The 19,204-nt window shown below is 51.3% G+C and overlaps 1 protein-coding gene across 6 annotated transcripts in view; it reads right to left on the bottom strand.

The window, feature by feature from the left end:
* The window catches only part of FLYWCH1 (FLYWCH-type zinc finger 1), a 29,761-nt gene extending 11,601 nt beyond the window's left edge, over positions 1 to 18,160 (bottom strand). For 2 of the 6 annotated variants that reach the window (XM_060031576.1, XM_060031581.1), the window contains exons 1-7: positions 17,935 to 18,160; positions 15,654 to 15,768; positions 6,294 to 6,395; positions 5,077 to 5,511; positions 4,352 to 4,813; positions 2,878 to 3,321; positions 2,441 to 2,704 (exon numbers count right to left, since the gene is read on the bottom strand). In XM_060031576.1, coding sequence (XP_059887559.1) covers positions 2,441 to 2,704; positions 2,878 to 3,321; positions 4,352 to 4,813; positions 5,077 to 5,410 — 1,504 coding nt within the window. In that variant the 5' untranslated portion in view covers positions 5,411 to 5,511; positions 6,294 to 6,395; positions 15,654 to 15,768; positions 17,935 to 18,160. Of the gene's footprint in view, positions 1 to 2,440; positions 2,705 to 2,877; positions 3,322 to 4,351; positions 4,814 to 5,076; positions 5,512 to 6,293; positions 6,396 to 15,653; positions 15,769 to 17,934 lie in introns of those variants that run through there. The other 4 variants (XM_060031580.1, XM_060031582.1, XM_060031577.1 and 1 more) reach the window with 3 other exon arrangements.
* Between the last annotated feature and the right edge of the window lie 1,044 nt (positions 18,161 to 19,204).

Genomic DNA, 19,204 nt, shown 5'->3' with positions numbered 1-19,204 from the left:
TGAAACTCCCTGTTTCCCTGCCCAAGTCCCTGGAGCCGGCAGCCAGGCTGAAATCGCTGCAGGAGGTTGGTCCTAGGGCTCTGAGGCCTGGGGTCTCGAGGGTCGCCTGGTCGGCACCCACATACAGAGCGTGTGGGTCTCTCCTTAAACCTGGCTAAGGACCACTGGCCACGTGGGTCAAAGGTTCTCATACCATCTTACATGATGAAAAAGTCAAGACTCTTACACCAAGCATCACAAATGAGACCATGCAAAGCAATTTAAAGTGTATACAACAATCATTCCCCCTTTAGTTTTGCTGCTTTATACAACTGTGTGATCGACAGAAAATTGAATGGCATGTACCTGGCTGGAAAATTTCACCAGTTGACAAAAAAAAAAGAGAGAAGCTTCACCCTGAATGGCAGAGACTAAAGAAACTCATACAGAAAAGGTAGTTGGAGAAAACAAGGCCACTGCCAGAGGCTGGATGGCAGGGCCGCTGCACTCCTCAGAGGATGGAATGCAAAGGAGTTCAAATACAAGAGTGAAAGTTAAAAATTAAATAGAAGGACTGGAAAGCAAAATCAAGGAAATGTCAGAAAAATGGGGACTCGAAAGTCATTGAACATGAGAAAATTTTTACAAGTGAAGGACATGGTTTCCGGCCTGAAAAGGCCCCAAGTGCCCCCAGCAGAGCCAGGTACCACAGGGATGGAGACACGACCCTATACCTTCAAGCAAAGACCCCCTGTATGCACCTTGGAAAGATGCAGTCATTCGAGCACAAACACCAGACAACCATGGAAAAGGAGCCACAAACAGCCACACCTCCACTGCAGTGTGTTCCCACTCAGCCGTGGACAGATTTATAGAACAAAAGTGCAACAGTGGGGCTTCCCTGGTGGCGCAGTGGTTAAGAATCCGCCTGCCAGTGCAGGGGACAAGGTTCGAGCCCTGGTCCGGGAAGATCACACATGCCGCGGAGCAACTAAGCCCGCGAGCCACAACTACTGAGCCTGTGCTCTAGAGCTGCGAGCCACAACTACTGAGCCCACGTTCCACAACTACTGAAGCCTGCGTGCCTAGAGCCCGTGCTCCACAACAAGAGAAGCCACCACAATGAGAAAACCACACACCGCCATGAAGAGTAGCCCCTGCTCGCCACAACTAGAGAAAGCCTGCACACAGCAACAAAGACCCAAAGCAGGCAAAAATAAATAAATAAATAATAAATTTATTAAATAAAAAAGGTGCAACAGCTGCCTCGAGAGGAGGGGGCAGTGGGTAACTGCTGGGTCCTTGCCGTCTCTGGTCGGAAGTCAACAGGAAATAAAAAAACAGTTGACAGCAATGGAAGGAAGCACGCTTTAGGGAAGAGGGCAGCAGATGCCCTAAGGAACAACGGAAAGGGGACTTCCCTGGTGGTCCAGTGGTTAAGGCTCAGCGCTTCCACTGCAGGGGGCATAGGTTCAATCCCTGGTTGGGGAACTAAGGTCCTGCATGCCGTTCTGCATAGCCAAAAAATTAAAAAAGGAAGCAAGGAAGGAAGGAAGGAAGAAAACAAAAAAAGGAACCATGGCTGAGTGGTTATTTGGGGTGGGAGTTGGGGGTAAGGACGGGGCGAGGCTAGATCATCCCTAGGTACATAGAAGTTATAAGGAAATGGGATAAAAAGAGTCAGAAAAAAAAAAAATCAGAGATCTCGAGTTTGAGAGAATTTTAGGGCCAAAAAGGCTCTAAAGGCGACTCAGATGACTCAGAAAAGTATGGGACTGGGAACCCCCGAGGGAGAGCAGGGAGCAGAGAAGGCTGGGCCGAGGCTGCTCTTAGCAAGATGAGCCGGAATATGCACGTTATTGTGGCCACGAGAGTCAAACATAAGCACTGTGGGGCCGACAAAGGTGGGAGGAGGGGGGCTGTGACCCTCGTCATAGAGCCCAGAGGGACGATGGTAGATGATCAGGCAGAACAGCTGGAGGAGAACAGAAGTCAATGACAGGAACGGGTCACCTTCAGCCCTTAAGCCACATCTGTAGGACGTGCTTATTACTGGGCACGGTGTCAGCCACCCACACTGGAAAAATGAGAAACCAGCTTGTGCAATTAGCTTTCTCTATGAATCCTATACATTCTTAAGAAAAAAGAAAGGATGAGAAGGAGGAAAGGGAGCCTGGGTTGATCAAGTGCTGCAGAGATTCTGGGCTGGTCTGAGCAGGAGAGTGAGGCCCACTGCCCAAGAGAAAGGGTGATGCCCCAAGTCACCTAATCGACTTGGGGATAAGGTGAGGTGGACCAGGAGGGGGTGTGGGGGTAGGGAGATGAGACAGGAGGGAGCTGTAACCTTCCAGAGGGTCCCCAGTAAGGACGGGGGGGATGCTTGCTGGAGGTCAAGAGGGAACGGGGTGGGCAGTCTGGGTCTTCTGACTGTCCCCCGAGGCCGCTCCCCGGTCTGGCCTACCAGAGCTCCCTCGCTGAGCCGTGCCAGGGCGTTTCTCTCGCTGCCGCAGGGCCTCCAAGCCCCCCAGGTCGGGCGGGTGGCAGTGGCCTCGCATCACTGTCACCCGCTTGCCTTGGGTGATGGCTCGGCTGCGGCAGCCCATGCGGGCCTGGTCCCGGCACGTCCAGTACACCTTCTCCCCGGCCGCCTTCTCCCGCCTGTAGAGGAAGGACTCGTACACCAGGAAGCTGCCCCCCAGAGGGGTCCTCAGGAACTCAGGGCCTCCTGGGGAGAAATGGGAGAGGGGGTCAGGGGAGGGAGGTTGGAAGCTGGGGTGTGAGCCGGAGCAGGGCCTGGGGCTGGGCCAGGCCTGGCATCGCCCCCCTCCCACCTCCTGGGACCTCGGGGAGCAAGACTGGAGTGCAGGCAGAGCGCCAGGGCAGCGGGTGTGGACTCACCCAGGTCCTCGTCCTGGTCCTCCTCGCCTTGCGGCTGGGCCAGGAGGTCCTGATCTTTGGCCTTTGACCGCTTTCTGGGCCGGGGCCTGGTGAGAGTCAGGGGGCCCGGCCCCCTGCGGTAGAACAGGCTGTCCACGCCTTGGAGCAGCTTGTCCACTTGGCCCCCGAGGCCGCCCGGCCTGGCCCGCAGCAACTCCATGGCCTTCTCCTGCTGCCGCCGGGCCTCCAGACCCTCCACGTCAGGCGGGTGGCAGTGGCCACGCATGACAGTCACCCGCTGGCCCTGTGTGATGGCCCGGCTGCGGCAGCCATGCAGCGTGTGGTCCCGGCACGTCCAGTACACCTTGTCCCCCACAGCCTTCTCCCGCTTGTAGAGGAAGGACTCGTGCACCAGGAAGCTGCCCCCGTAGCAGGTTCTCAGGAACTCCAGGGGCGGGGGCCCTCCTGGAGGAGGAAGTGGAGAGGGGGCTGGGCAGGTGCAGGCTGGCAGAGCTCTGCTCCTTTAGTTTACCGTGCAGGTCAGGGCCCTGGATGCATCCCCACTGATTGCCCACCCAGTGCCCCAAGGAGGCTGTGTGGCTCCTCTCCTGGTGGCCGGTGAGGAGGCCACGGCTCTGGGTGGTCAAGCACCACGTCCCAGGTCACACACTGGAGAGGGCCAAGCTGCCTCCGATGCCACACCCTGCCTGCTCAGTCACTCCCGGCCATACTTTTTCTTAGGGTTTGTTTGAAAATTGTATCTAATTATCGAATAACACATGCACACGCCATAAAATGAAATGGGACCAAAAGATACACAGTGAAAGACAAGTCCTTCTCACCCAGCCCCCGGCACCCAGCACAGCAGCCGCCTTAAGTCCCTAAATCCTTCAATCCTCTCCAGGTCTGGAGGCACCCAGCCTATGGGACCAAGCCCACCTCCCAGTTACTGGTAATAAAAACTGCCACAAAGAACAAAACAAAACCCAACAAACAAAGAATAAGAACCTCTGCAAAGACTCCATCTACCAGTTACTCAGTGACAACACACACTGGACCAGGGCTGGCACTGCAGCACCAGATCCCCTAATGGCGAGGCTATCACACATCTTAGGAGCGACCTCCTGACCTGCAGTGCTTCAACAAGGCTGCCCAGCTACATGAGGCAGAGCTGGATCTTGAACCTGGGGCACAAGGCTCAAGCCTCCCACCAGGCCGATCTCCCCAAACTTCAAAGGTTACCAGAATCACGTGGGGTCCATAAACCTCAGGTTTTTGCATCAGGAAGCTCCAGAAGGACCTAGGCTGCCTGGCTCACGAGCATTAGTTCTACCCCTTGGGCTTAATGATTACTTGGACACATTTATATTTTAAAAATCGTTTTGACTTTGAGCACATTATGAAGCCACGTGGGACCCACATTTATCTTTGGGCAGAGGAAAGGGCTGTGGTTCCCACCTGCCTGAGAGTAGAGCCGGGGTGGGGGGGCACTCACCGGTCCCCAGCGTCGGGCGTTTCTTGGGAGGCAAGCTCAGCAGCGACAGGGCTCGGAGCCCCTCATCCTCCTCGGGAGCTGGCTTGCTCAGCACTGGCCCCGGGGCCGGCTCCGGCTCCTCGGGGCACAGCCACGGGCCCACCCCCTCCAGGGGCTCCTCCACTCGGCCGCCGGGGCCCTGGGGATCCCCCAAGCCTTCGGGCAGGGCTGGGCTGGGCAGCTTCTGTCTCTGGCGCCGGGCCTCCAGGCCCTCCTCATCGGGCGGGTGGCAGTGGCCCCGCATCACCGTGGCCCTTAGGCCACGGGTGATGGCCCGGCCCCGGCAGCCCAGCTCGGTGTGCTCGCGGCACTTCCAGTATACCTTGTCCCCCACAGCCTTCTCCTGCTTGTACAGGAAGGACTCCAGCACCAGCAGGCGGCCCCCAAATGGGGTCCTCAGGAACTCCAGGGGCTGGGGGGCTGCTGAAGGCAAGGGGAGGGCCAGGTCAGCTGACACAGAGCAAGGCTTGAGCCAGGGGCACAGATGGGAACACAGGGATTGGGGTGCCCTTGGATGACGTCCTGCGATCATCACACCAGCCTGGGTCAAGGTCCAGGAGGCCCTGCTCAGAGCAGGGAAGAGATGGCTAAGGTCACCTCACTGGAAAGGGGAGTATGCGAAGCCCAAGTCTGAGCATGCAGGGCCACAAAAGTGGCCAGACAGGGGCAGCTGGCCCGGAACTCACCTGTGTCTGGCTTGCTGTGTTTCAGTTCCTGGGCCTGGGGGCTTGGTTGGACTGCCCCCTGCTGTTCCTCTACTGGCAGGATCTGGGGGGTCCCAGCCAGGGTGTCAGGGCCAGACATCTCCAAGGACAGGACACAGTGCACTGCTTTGGGCTGGGAGTCCACTCCATCCCCATTCTCAGTGGAGGCTGTCAGTAGGACCAGTTCGGAGAACTCCGTGGGCTTCGTGGGGGCTGCGGGGACGACATCTGTGCCCGGCTCAGGGGACTCAGGGGAGGGCTCCTGGCCGGCCTTCACGCTCTCGCCCTCCTGCTCACTGGGCTCGGGCAGGGGCATTCTGGGACCGATGGCCTGGCCCCCAGGCCACGCTCAGGCCCCAGCAGATGGATTTCTCCTCCACCTCCCTGGAAGGAACCCAGCAGTTCAAGGGCTCCGTCCTAAGGCAGGAGGCAAAATCCCATCAGTGGAGGTGCCCTTGGACCTGGGTTCAGGAAGAATCTGGGCTGGAGGTTGGGGCAGATGGGGCTGCCTCGGTGCCCCCAGGAAAGGACCTGAATGGAGCCAGAGAACCCTGGGCTGGTGCTTCTGCTCTCTTGGTAGCCTTGGGTCCGTCACCTCTCCCAGCCAAACCTCACTTTCCCATCTACAAAATGTGCCCAAAACAGGGCTCTCAAGGGGCTACTGGGGTGACCAAGGTGCTGACAGCTGTGAGTTACTAGGAATCCAGGCCCACAGGTGCTGAGCACACGGTGAAGTGCTTCCACAGGTGTTTCCATTTAACCTTCAGCCCCATGTTATGACAGTTGATCTTTCTCATTGACCCAGGTTACAGATGAGGACACTGAGGCATGCAGCCATGAAGGCAGAGCTGGGAGTCCAGTCAAGGTGGGTCCAGAGCCCGCCCGTACAGCACCTGGGGTACCTCATCCAGGATAACAGGAACCGGTCTTCCTGAGCACCAGGCGTTGGGGAAAAGCACTTTGGGGACATGAGTTCAGGTCACCAACCCTCCCAGAATGCCTGGTGCCCTTCACCCTGACACTGTGTCACTGGGAGCATGGGCTGGGCCCCTGCTGGCACTCTGCAGACCCCAAAGGAGGAGCCTGGCCCTGGGAGGAGGCACTCTCTGGATTCACAACTAGATCCATCCCCCATCCCAGGCAAGAGGCCCCGGGGCACCCAGTGCTAGGGGACACCAGGGCCCCACGAGGGCAGCGACCTTGTGTCTGAGCTGGTGCTGGCTCTGCCTCAGCTGAGTGGGGACAGGGCTGTGGAGGTGTCCAGAGAATCCGTGGTCACTGAGGGCTCCTTGGCTTCTGGTCTGGAGAAGCAGAAAGGATGGATGACAGGCAGGGCTGGCCTGGAGACCAGGACCCTGGGGCATCAGTGTGGGGGCATAAGTGGCCGTTTTGTCTTCCTGGGGGACTGGGTGGTGGGTGCATGTCAGGGTCTTTCCCATCTATCAGTACTAGCCCAGAAACAGGATGCGGCCTCCCAGCACGTTTCAGCTTCCCCACCTGTGAGCTGTCATCCCCATCCCAAGCTCTACGGTTCTAATACCTGGGTCCCCCATTCCTGCTCCGCCATTTCCTGGTCTGGGGCCCACATTCAGTTCCCCAAGGCCTGTCAGCCCAAGCGCGGGGCTCCTGGGTCCCCGTGGAGACGGAGCCAAGGCCGAAGGTGCAGGGGGCGCCGTGTCCCCTACAACCTCTCCCAAACCGCCTGCACGCCCAGCCCCGGGCAGCACCAAAGCCCTGTCCTGAGGGGCGAGACTCTAGGAAATCCGGATAACAGGTAACGGGACACAGGACTGGGAGTACCCGGCCAGGTCTGTCCTCCAGCGTCATCCTCCTCCGGCCCCCGGACAAGCCAACCCCTGCTCCTCCTGTGCAGTCCTCCCCGCTCTGCCCATCCCGCCCCACAGGGCGATGTAGTGGTACTGGGGATTTGCGGGTACATGGGGACCGGCCGCAGCAAGACAGCGCCGGCGCCTCCGCGTGCAGAGCCGCTCGGGCGGGAAAGGACTACGCGGGAAGCCACGCCCCCCGCCCCCGCTCGCTGATTGGTCTCTGCCCACGTCCCTCCGCCGGCAGCCCGCCTCCGGGGCTTGCGCGCTCCGGGTTGCCGGGCGAATGAACTTGGTCTCCACCGGGCGTCCTCTCCTCAACGGGGCGAGAGGGCGCAGAGAAACTGGCCCTCCCTTCCACAGGCCTTTCAGACAACTCAAGCCCCCAAAACGTTGCGGTCACTGTCCACCCAGCATGCATGTTCCTACAGGACCATGCGGTTGGTCCCCGCCGTGCAGAGGGACAGGAGTTGAGGCTGCAGGGACCCCGACACACCAATGGCCTCAGTCTCAAGCGATCAGATGCCGAAGCCCGGCCTCCTTCAGGCCACTGGGGGTTGGCATGACAGAGAACACCCACATTCCCGTGAAACTGTACCCAGAGTCATGTGTACCCCGAGTCAGTGTAATTCTCTCAACTAAAATCTCTGTACCTCAAAGGATATGGAACAAGTTCCAGCGCAACAAAAGACCTTGAACTGTGGCTGACTACAGACTGTGGATAGGCTTGGCTCCTTGCCAGTGGGCTTGAATTTCGATTCGATTGACGGTTCCCATTCTCAACCATTAAAGGGCCTTAAAGTGTAGACTGTTTAATGACCACAGATCCTCCCATAAGGTATGCAGGCCCCTTTGCCATGTCGTCTTGAATCTGGACTGGTCTCCAGCCCACATTGGTCACTTGCCGTAGCCAATAGAGAGTGGCAGATGCTCGCTGTGGGGGTTTGGATGCCCTCACCCTCATGGACAGGGGCCCTGAGACTGCCAGAGAAGGAAGCTGTATGAAGGGCCACATGCAAGGGATGGAGGCACTGCCAGGCATGGAGGGAGGCCATTTCCAGTGTTCAGTCCAGCAGACCCTCTAGCTCTGTGTAGCCACAAGAAGGAGCCTGGGGAAACAAGCCCAGGCACCCCATGGAACCCTGATCAATAATAAACTACTGTTATTTTAAGCCAATAAGATCAGGGCTCATTTGTTATGCAGCAGTAACTGATATTCTTGGCAAGTGACTGAACCTAGTCAGTTTTGGCTTTTTGACAGATGAATTAATACTAATGGTTGTGAAATATCCAATATCAAAGTGCTTTTGAACGCTTGAACTCTAGGGGCCATGCTACACAAATTTTAAATCCCTCAGATTATCACATTTAAAGGGCTGGTAACCCAGTGAAAGGAATAAAAATATTAAGTATAGAGGATAGCAAATGAGAATTACTTATTTAAAAAGTCTGTAACATGAAATAAGCCAGACATAAAAGGACAAATGCTGTATGATTCCACGTATATGTTGTACCTAGAGTAGTCAAATTCATAGAAACAGAAAGTCAAATGGTAGTTGCCAGGGGCTGGGGGGAGTGGAAATGGGGAGTTAGTGTTTAGTGGGGAGCGTTTCAGCTTGGGAAGATGAAAAAGATCTGGAGATGGATGGTGGTGATGGTTGCACAACAGTGCAAATGTATTTAATGCCACTGAACTGTACACTTAAAAATGATTAAAGTGGGGGTTGGGATGAATTGGGGGATTGGGATTGACATATATACACTATTGATACTATGTATAAAATAGATAACTAATGAGCACCTACTGTATAGCTCAGGGAACTCTACTCAGTGCTCTGTGGTGACCTAAATGGAAAGGAAATCCAAAGAAGAGGGGATATATGTATACGTATAGTTGATTCACTTTGCTGTACAGTAGAAACTAACACAATATTGTAAAGGAACTATACTCCAAAATTTTTTTAAAAAAATGATCAAACTAGTACATTTTTGTAAGGTATATTTTAACAGACACGCAAAAAAACAAAAACAAAAAAACCCAAAAAAACCCAACTATAACAAACCATACATAGTAATGCTCCACCTACCATACTGGTGAATGAGGTTCTCCATACAATGCAGATTTCTGATTAACTAAAGTTATCCCTCCATGATTCTGAATTTTACAATTTCTCTCTCTTTCACAATTTATCCACTGAGGATGGATGCTGCCTAAGCTCTAATGACTCATCATCACTGCCTGGATAAAGACAGCATACAATTTTTATCCTGATTTGGTAAATGAAGTGTCCCGTCCAGTCCCCTTGGCACTCCACCCCCCGGGGGCCCTTTCTCCATCATTCATATCCTGCTCTCTCTGGTCTCCAAACCTCTCTGCCTCCTCTGGGTCTTTGCATTTAGGGTTCTCAGGTCCTAATCTTCTTAGGTCTCCTATATCCTAAAACAAAACCTCACAAGACTCTCTCCTTCCCTCAACAGTTAGACTTTGCAGGAACAGTCCATACCCCTTCCTTCTCACCCAGGCCGCCTGGCAGCTGCCCCCCAACTCTGCAGACACCACTCTCCTGTTGGGCCACCGTGCAGGATCAGCACCTGCTGGGTCAATCCATAATCCGTGTTTCCCTCTGAAGTACCTGCTCTGGCCTGTATGTGGTCTATCCATGCAGTGGAATTTATTCAGCCATAAAAATGAATGAAGTTCTGATACATGTTACCATGTGGATGAACCTTGAAGACAGTGCGGCTCGGTGAAAGGTGCCAGACACTAAAGTCAGCATGTGGTATAATTCCATTTAAGTGAGATGTCCAGTAGAGGCAAATCCATAGGGACAGAAAGTAGATTAGTGGTTGTCAGGGGCTGGAGGGGAGGGAGGAGGAGATTAGGGAGTGATACTAAGGCGTGTGGAGTTTCTTCTTGGGGTAATGAAAATGTTATAAAATTGGCTGTGAATACAATAAAACATTGAATTATACACTTTAGTTGGGGGAATTGTATGCTATGTGAATCATATCTTAATAAGGTTGTTTAAAAAAAACCTTATAAGGGCTTCCCTGGTGGCGCAGTGGTTGAGAGTCCGCCTGCCGATGCAGGGGACACGGGTTCGTGCCCTGGTCCGGGAAGATCCCACATGTCGCGGAGCGGCTGGGCCCGTGAGCCATGGCCGCTGAGCCTGCGCGTCCAGAGCCTGTGCTCCGCAACAGGAGAGGCCACAGCAGTGAGAGGCCCGCGTACCGCAAAAAAAAACCCCAAAAAAACCTTATAGGGAATCCCCCGGTGGTCCAGTGGTTAAAAGACTTGGTGCTTTCACTGCCAGGGTCCAGGCTCAATCCCTGATCAGGGAACTAAGATCTCAAACAAACAAACAAACAAAAAATCCTCATAGGTATGACTCATGTCCCCAGGGTCACTTGGATAAAAAACAGTTTTCTCCATCAGAAACAGGCTTCTCACTCCTGGGCCTGGTTTCCTCACCAAAGGAGAGGGGTGGCATGGACTATATACTGAGATATTTTGTAAGTTGCTAAGATCATATTGTAAAAACTACATAAAAAACATTTTAAAATGTTGAGAACTGACACTCATAAATCACCCACGAGCCTGCCACTCAAATGCACAGCTGTTTCCATTCTTGTATTAGTGCCTTTAATATACACGTAATTTTCTGTTGCACACACATGTGTTCAACATGTTTGCTATTTTATTCCTCTTTAGAGTGGGAAGCCCGCACCTGCAGACCAGATGGAGCCCTTGTGAAGGACCAAAGCATTACCTAACGCAGGCCCCTAACATGAACACAAATCTAAATCCTCAGTAATACCAAAAGATGACCACAAGATGGCAATCTTGCTCCTTGAAATGCACGTAAAGCATCCCTGGTAGAATTAGATGTACCACAACGTTTAAAAACTAGAATTTGGGAGTTTTTCCATATCAGACAAATAATTCAGGAAGACTTCTGAAAACGTTTGTATTTACAAAATATATTACGTAGAAAGCAAAATCCAGTTAACATATCGGCGAAGACTATGTTTTCTAAGCTAAGGTTTAAAAAAAAAAACCCAAAATATTCCTTAGACCATGACACTGCCTCTAGACCTCAATCCACTTCATTTCTTCTGTCTCAACTCAAGTCTCAAGTCTGGTCACATTTGTTGTTTATCGACTAACTTTATTGTATGTATTTGTGACTTTAAAAAAACCTTAAATAACTGGGAGGAAATATCTCAAAATGTTAAAACTAGTAAGGAAAGCAATTAATTTTTTCCCTTAAATTTCTTTTGTTTTCTCAAAATTGTTTACAAGGTGCATGAACACTTTACAGTGGGAAAATAGTAAACACTTTAAAGATAAGCTGCATCTCCTTGCTTGGTAATTTTTTTCTTTAACTCCATAACTCTCAGGAAAAGTAGGGATTCCAGTCCTATGCAAGATGTGTCATACAGGAAAATAAAGAGTAATATAGACAGGGGACTTCCCTGATGGTCCAATGGTTAAGACTCCACCCTTCCGATGCAGGGGGGCATGGGTTTGATCCCTGGTAAGGGAACTCAGATCCCACATGCTGCACAGTGCAGCCAAAAAATAAAATAAAATAATAAAATAAAATCCAGGGCTTCCCTGGTGGCACAGTGATTGGGGGTCCGCCTGCCGATGCAGGGGACACGGGTTCATGCCCCGGTCCAGGAAGATCCCACGTTCTGCGGAGCGGCTGGGCCCGTGAGCCATGGCCGCTGAGCCTGCGCGTCCAGAGCCTGTGCTCCGCAACAGGAGAGGCCACAGCAGTGAGAGGTCCGTGTACCACCAAAAAAAATTAAAATAAAATAAATCCAAAGAAATTAAAAAAAAAAAGAGTAATATAGATAATGGGACAAAAAAACAAGTGAAAATCAAGTACCTTGCAGTCTGTGTTGTGGGCCTTGCATGGCCTCAAAGACCTTTCCCCCAAGATATTTATTAACCACAAAGGGAAAGATAATGACTTGACAGGGGAGAAATCTCGCATACACAGCCTTAAGTGCTCAAGGTCAACTTCACCAGTAATAAAACACATCAACACCATGACCTCCTTGATAAGATGCACCAAGGAGGGCACAGCATCACCTCTGTGATATTCCTGCCCAGAACGCACACCCCCATGTGGCACCCCCAAGCCACATGGAGGGACATTCTACAAAACTGACCAGGACACTTTGAAAGTGTCAAGGTCATCTTGGACAAGGAAAGGCTGAGGGCCTGTCACAGACTGGAGGAGACTAAGGAGACACAAGGACAAAATGCAACATGGGATTTCAGAAAAGAAAAAGGACATTAGGGGAAAAGCTGGTGAAATTTGCATACTGTCAATAGTTTAGGTTAATGGTTTTGTACCAACGTGGATTTCCCAGATTTGCTCACTGCACAATGTTAGGTAAGATGCTGACATTCAGGGAGACTGGGTGATGAGTATAGGAAAATTCTTTGTACTTTTTTTTGCAATTTTTAAAAAAGTCTAAAATTAACTCAAAATAAAAGGATTTTGAAAACCCAAGTTTCAAACTTACAGACACAATGGAAGTTGACAGAGAAAATAAATGACCCATAGGCCTCCTGGGTGGAAGGGTGGGGGAGGAGAGGAGGGGACACAAAAGGGATACTCTCTGACCCAGAGCCATGTGGTTGGTCCTCAAGCTGGCACCTGAGCCAGGAACAAAAATCCTATAACATCACGTGTACCTCAAGTATGGGGACCCAACAATCTCCCTTCACCATCATCCCCGCTCTGTTTCTGGGGAAACTGAGGCTCGGGCCTGAAGCGAGTGGCCCAGGACAATACGGGTAGTGAGAGTCAGGCCTTCAGAGCTGCATTGATCAGCCCTACAAACCAGCTATGTTATGGCTTAGCACTGTGGCTTCCAGCTGATCTGGCCAACCGGAGGCACCATGGGAGACTGGAGGGTGTCCCTGAAGCGACCTGCCTGGGGTGGCTGCTCCAGCTCTGCTGGGACCCGCCTGCCACCCTGGCTGCTCTGCCGGGCCTCGCTGTGGGGGTGGCATCCCACCACTGCTAATCCCTGGGTCGCTCACCATGTCCCATGTGTCTTCTCAGCTCTTCCACCACCAGGGAGAGCAATGAAATTCCCAGTGAAACCTTACGGTAGTTTCTGTTTTCCCAGATGGTTTCTGATCACACATGCTTCAAGAGTCCGAAGGACTGTGATCACACATTTCATGTTCACCAAATACCAATGAGGTGCCTGGCACTAGGCGAGGGCTTTGCATGCTTTATTCCATTTTATCTCCCAAATACCCTCATCCATTAGGCCTGCTGTTGTTTCATTCACAGAGGAGGAAACTAAGGCTCACTCTTAGATTCCTGTGACCGAGAGCCAGGCCACTAAAGGACAGAGTCAGCATTCAAAACTCCTGTGTCTGTTTTCAGGGCCTAAACTCTTAATATAAGTTAAAATGGCTCTTTTCAATTTGAGGATTCCAACCCATAGGAATCAACGCAGTAGGTTAAGACTGGTGGTTCTTAGTCATGGTGATCTGCCCACCAGGTGACATCTGGCCAGGTCAGGAGACATTTTTGGTTGTCATAACTAGGGGGTGGGGCAGGCTACTGGCATCTGGTAGGTGGGAGCCAAGGATGCTGCTCAACATCCCACAGTGCCCAGGGCAGCCCCCCACCCCCACTCTCCCCAGGAAGGATTTGGTCTAAAATAGCATCAGGGTCAAGGTTGAGAAACCTGCTTAAAAGCAGCGCTTGAAAAATAAAACAGAACAGAAAGAGTGCACCCATATACTGAGGTTAAGTACAGTTTTCATGAAGCTTTTATTTCAATTATTTGTATACGTAATTCTGGTCTCCATAAGAATTACTCGGGGCACTTGGTAAAAATGCAGATGCTTAGAGCACAGGATTCCTGGAGCCCCTCCCTGTTACCTCCCCACCAATCAACCAGAAGAAAATCACATACCCTGCAGCCTCACCCCAAATTTTGCCTATAAAAACTTTTCCCTGAAAATCATCAGAAGTTTGGGGGTTTTGAGCACAAGCCACCCATTCTCCTTGCTTGGCCCTGCAATAACCCTTTCTCTGATATTAAAAAAAAAAAATCAGATGCCTGGATTTCCCATCCAAAATTCTGATGGTGAGTCTGGAGCAAAATTCAAGAATCTGGATTTTTAACAAGTACCCCCTGAGACCCTGGTTCTGGTGGATCATGGACTTGGCTTTGAGAAACACTGGAATAGATGCCCTTGAGGTTAGGTGGCCAGAGGCTAAGTGACCAACTTAATAAGGATTTGAGGTTTTCTTTATGCAGGGCAACACATGAAGTGTTTCACATACATTACCTCGTTTAATCTGTCACATTGTACAGGTTCCCTCATTAATGCATTAAACAGAATCATTAACATTTGTTTATTTTATATCGGTGGGAGAGTCATGATTGCATCTTTTCAAATGATCCTTTAATAACAATTTAACAAGTTTCAGACACCTTAAGATATTTTGGGGACCTCAAGAAGAGTGGAATTTGTCCAAATTTTAAGTAGTACAGGTGAAATCTGGGGGAGAAAGCTCATTGGGCATGGCTTTAGTACCTTGGGATAACAAATACCAGACTTTGAGAAATCCAATCTGAGGTTCCTCACAGAGACTTCCAGCAAAACAAACTCAAGATGGCCTACGAGGTGAATTAGCATGCCTGCCGCACCTATGTAAATAATCAGGCCCAATCTTACTGGACCAGCCTTATTTCATGCAAAAAATATCTTTCATTGAGATTATGAGGCCATAGGGAAAATTTGTGCTTCAATGGAGAACTGGGTTTTGTCTAGAACACAGCCTTTCAGGTTATACGATTCTAGCCTGTTGCTGCCTTTGAGCTACTTCTGCAGCTCTGCACAGATAACGGAACAAGGTAAAATAATTCTATTCTGTAGACACGTTCTCTCTTTCTTGCCATGTAAATAAATACAGATAAGTAAGTAACTTCTCTGGTTTTGCCTCCATTTGCACATTCATGTCAATATTCCTAATCTACAGTCTTCCAGAATCTTTTTTGGAGTCTCCTGCAAACTGGTTGTAAGATCTTACTGCTTCCTTGATTGATGAGTTAAGTAAAAGCTTACACACGTGTTCATTTAGTATCTGTATGAAAGAGTTTTATTTTCTTTGTTTTGGTCTAAGCCTCTGCTTTTCAAATCTCCCTGGTCATTGCTCTTATAATCTTTGGGTTCCAGGCAGCAATTTCAAAAATTACATAGGAAATAACCAATCTGCATTGTGTGTAACAGAAATGAGCATTATTTTATGAAACTTCTATTTGCAATAAATTTATATATTTGTTCTAGGTGGATTTAAATGTATTTTTTAATTTTTGGATGATCATTGTTTTGAGGTAAATACTTGGGCCCTAATGTGTTTTTTCATAATATTCCATTTTTACTCAGTAAAGATTTATTGAGTTGGCTAGAATATTTTTAAGTCAGGCACATGTAAATGGAAAGTAGGAGAGCCTCACAGTTTATAGTTGGTCATTCTCTTATGCTGTTTCCCCTCCCCCAAAATTGAGGTACAGAGCAATCAGAGTGCAATACTCAGACTGCCTGCTCAAATAAACCCAACACCCAAGACACACACAATATTACAAATTGTTAGGTGCCTCTCAGACACCAGTGGGTCCAAGCCCTAAGATCCTGAAAGGCAGAGCCTCGCTCAGCAGCTGATGGCGGATCAACAGAATTACCTTCATACACAAGAGTGAGAACCACCATCACTGTCCGCCAACACCCGTCGTTAGCGCTGACTTGCTGGGTGGGAGACCTGGGGCAAATCCCATCACTTCTCTGGGCTGATTTCATCTGTGAAACAGGAAAAGTGGCAAATGAGATACTGTATGTGAAATTCTTCCATAAACTGTGAATCATCATGTAAGAACAAGGAGTACTTTGTCCAGGCCTAGCAGAGGTTCTGAATAGTGGAATGGGGAGGAGCGAATATCCTGATGTTTGAAAAAGCTCCTGGATGATTCCAAAAGCTGCCCCGCCCCCCACCCCCAGCAAGCTATGAAAATTAGAGGTGCACACTGATTGGCTCATGGACCCTCCTACCATTATGTGCAAAGTCTCTGAGTGTGCATACAGGCATTAGTCCTGGGAGAGGTGAAGGTGGCAGTGATCTCCCTAAAGATTAAGAATTCTATTCCAGGGACTTTCCTGGTGGCGCAGTGGTTAGGAATCTGCCTGCCAGTGCAGGGGACAGGGTTTGAGCCCTGGTCCAGGAAGATCCCACATGCCGCGGAGCAACTAAGCCCGTGCGCCACAACTACTGAGCCTGCGCTCTAGAGCCCGCAAGCCACAACTACTGAACCCGTGTGCCTAGAGCCAGTGCTCCAAAACAAGAGAAGCCACTGCAATGAGAAGCCCGCGCACCGCAACAAAGAGTAGCCCCCGCTCACCACAACTAGAGAAAGCCCGCCCGCAGCAATGAAGACCGAAGGCAGACAAAAATAAATAAATAAAATAAAATAAAATAATAATTCTATTCCAAAGCAGGGCTTCTCAACCTTGGCACCACTGACATTTTGCACCAGATAATTCTTTGTTGTGGGGGGTTGTCCTGTGAAATGAAGGATGTTTAGCAGCATCCCTGGCCTCTGCCTGCGAGATGCCAGTAGCAGCCACCAAATCCCGACAACCAAAATTGCTGCATGTCGCTTGAGAACCACTGCTCCAAAGCAACTTAGAGGCAGAGGACACAGAAAGGGAGATTCCAGCTAATAGTACTCCCAGCCCCAGATCCCCCAACGCCCCTAGAGCACAATCATGGCTATTTCCATGCCTCCCATATCAGGCCTAATTCGTCCTCACATCTCTGGGCACCTGGTCACACCATCTTCCACGCCTTCCCACCCCACATTACCTCAAGGCTTTGATACCCACCACCTCCTAAATGGCTTTTCTGCCCGGCATCCAGCTGTTCCGATTCTCCCTACGCAGTGCTGAGTTCCTAAAGCTGAAACATTTCCCTCTCCGATAAAAGTAGTGTCCGTCTCCATTATAAACGCTCTATAATCTAGCCTCCACATACGAACTCTTCCCCGAGTCCGACTAGGAGCTTTTGGGAAGAGGAACAAGGTAAACCTGCCTGAATCGCACCAAGTCCTGGAGATGATTTTGGCCCCGAAAAGCATTAATGTCAAAATAATAAAAATATACCCTTTCTTTGGAATTTAAGTTTACACATGATTATCTGTTATTGGACCTCTGCATCCTCCAAAGGTAAGGGGTAACGGAAGTAAAAGACTGGTCGTTAAAGCAAGGGCTTCAAACTGTGGTCAGACTCTTTAGGTCCTGAAATCAGTTTAATGGGTTAGCAACAGACTTTTGGAATGGAAAGAACAGAACAGAATAGAATAGAATAGGACAGGACAGGACAGGATAGGATAGGTTGGAATTAGAACCCACGTAGAGTAGATCTGGCTGCGTCATGTGAGATTGGGGTAAAAATCTCCCTTTAAACTTATCGCTCAGTAATCTGCATCTACAGGCGTGTAAAATATATTTCTCACTGTAGGTTGAGTCAAAAAAGTTTGAAAGCCCCAACAGGTAATCTAGGTATGCAGGAGTGGAAGTAGGTGTAACGACAGCAAAAAGTGCAAGGTCACTGGGACCTCCAGAGGCACAAAGACTGGATGGGGCTGGGGTGAATGCCAGGGCGGGGGCAGTACTGGGTGGGGCGGACACGGTAAAGGAAAGGCAAACCCATGTGGGGCTCCCTGACTTGGGGTGTGAGGGCTCAGTCCCGGGGTCGGGTGGGTGGAGGGGGGTGAGGAGGAACGAGGAGAAGGGAGGCTGCGAATTGCAGGTGAAGGACAAGGAGGCGGCCTGAGCGCCGAGATGCAGAGTCCGGGGACACCCCCCTCCGCAGCATCAGCAGTCCTGGGGACCCCCGGGAGAGCCCGGCTGGGGGCGCGGCCACGCCGAGTGACCCGAGACCCTCCCTGACCCGCTGGGGCCCGTCCTCACCGGGCACCGGCCGGGCGGCGACGGCAGCGGGGCCCTCCCTCTCCGGAGACCGAGCCGCGGCGGGTCCTCTGGCCTCGGGCCGCCGCAGCCACAGGCGCCGACCTCGCGGCCCAGGCCCCTCCGGCCACCGCAACCCGGGTGCCCACTCCCCGCCCCCACCTGCCCTCTCGGGAGCGAGCTCCGTGCCGCGCGCGCTGCCCCGCTGGCCGTAGGGAGCGCGCACCGCCCCGCGGGGGAGCCGGCCTCTAGGAGCGCACTAGAGGGTTCCTAGCAAGCATGCGCAGCGGGGCCTCGGGCAGCCCATTCTTTGGGCAAACCCCACTTCTCCGGGTCTTCCGTGCGCGGTGCCTAGCTGGCGGCCGGACCAATCGGCGCTGGGAGGCGGGGCCAGGGCTGGAGAAAGAGGCGGGGCAAGCCCAGGATTGGGCTGCGGCAGCCGGGGACCGAGCTTTGATCTGACCTGAGGCTTGGACGGCGGGGGTGGGGGGGTCGCCTCCGGGGCGGTGGACCCTCAGAGAAGAAGAGATTTGGGGGGCTTGAGAACCCCAGACCTGATCCAGGATTTGAGTCTGAGCTCACTGAGCGGAAGCGGTCTTTTTTTTTTTTTTTTTACGGTACGCGGGCCTCTCACTGTTGTGGCCTCTCCCATTGCGGAGCATAGGCTCCGGACGCACGGGCTCAGCAGCCGTGGCTCACGAGCCTAGCCGCTCCGCGGCATGTGGGATCTTCCCGGACCGGGGCACGAACCCGTGTCCCCTGCATCGGCAGGCGGACCCTCAACCACTGCGCCACCAGGGAAGCCCGGAAGCGGTCATTAAAATTTTTTTTTAATTTTATTTATTTTTTATACAGCAGGTTCTTATTAGTTATCTGTTTTATACATATTAGTGTATATATGTCAATCCCAATCTCCCAATTCATCTCACCACCACCACTCCACCACCCCTCTGCCACTTCCTCCCCTTAGTGTCCATACGTTTGTTCTCGACACCTATGTCTCTATTTCTGCCGGGCAAACCGTTTCATCTGTGCCATTTTTCTAGGTTCCACGTATATGCGTTAATATACGATATTTGTTTTTCTCTTTCTGACTTACTACGGAAGCGGTCATTTAAATGCATCATTAGGCCCGTCACTTTCGTTAGCCAGCGGAAGGAAATTTCCTGTGGACTTCACAGATACTTTAAAATGACCTACCCCAAAGCTGGGTCAATTTGATTCAAACTAAATAATGATAATAACAGATTATAACTGAGTAAAATAAGAAGCC

The sequence above is a fragment of the Delphinus delphis genome, chromosome 15 (genome assembly GCF_949987515.2).
Source record: "Delphinus delphis chromosome 15, mDelDel1.2, whole genome shotgun sequence".
NCBI lineage: Eukaryota > Metazoa > Chordata > Mammalia > Artiodactyla > Delphinidae > Delphinus > Delphinus delphis.
Note: the sequence above shows the minus strand (reverse complement) of the source record. Positions and strands in the feature narration are given on the sequence as shown.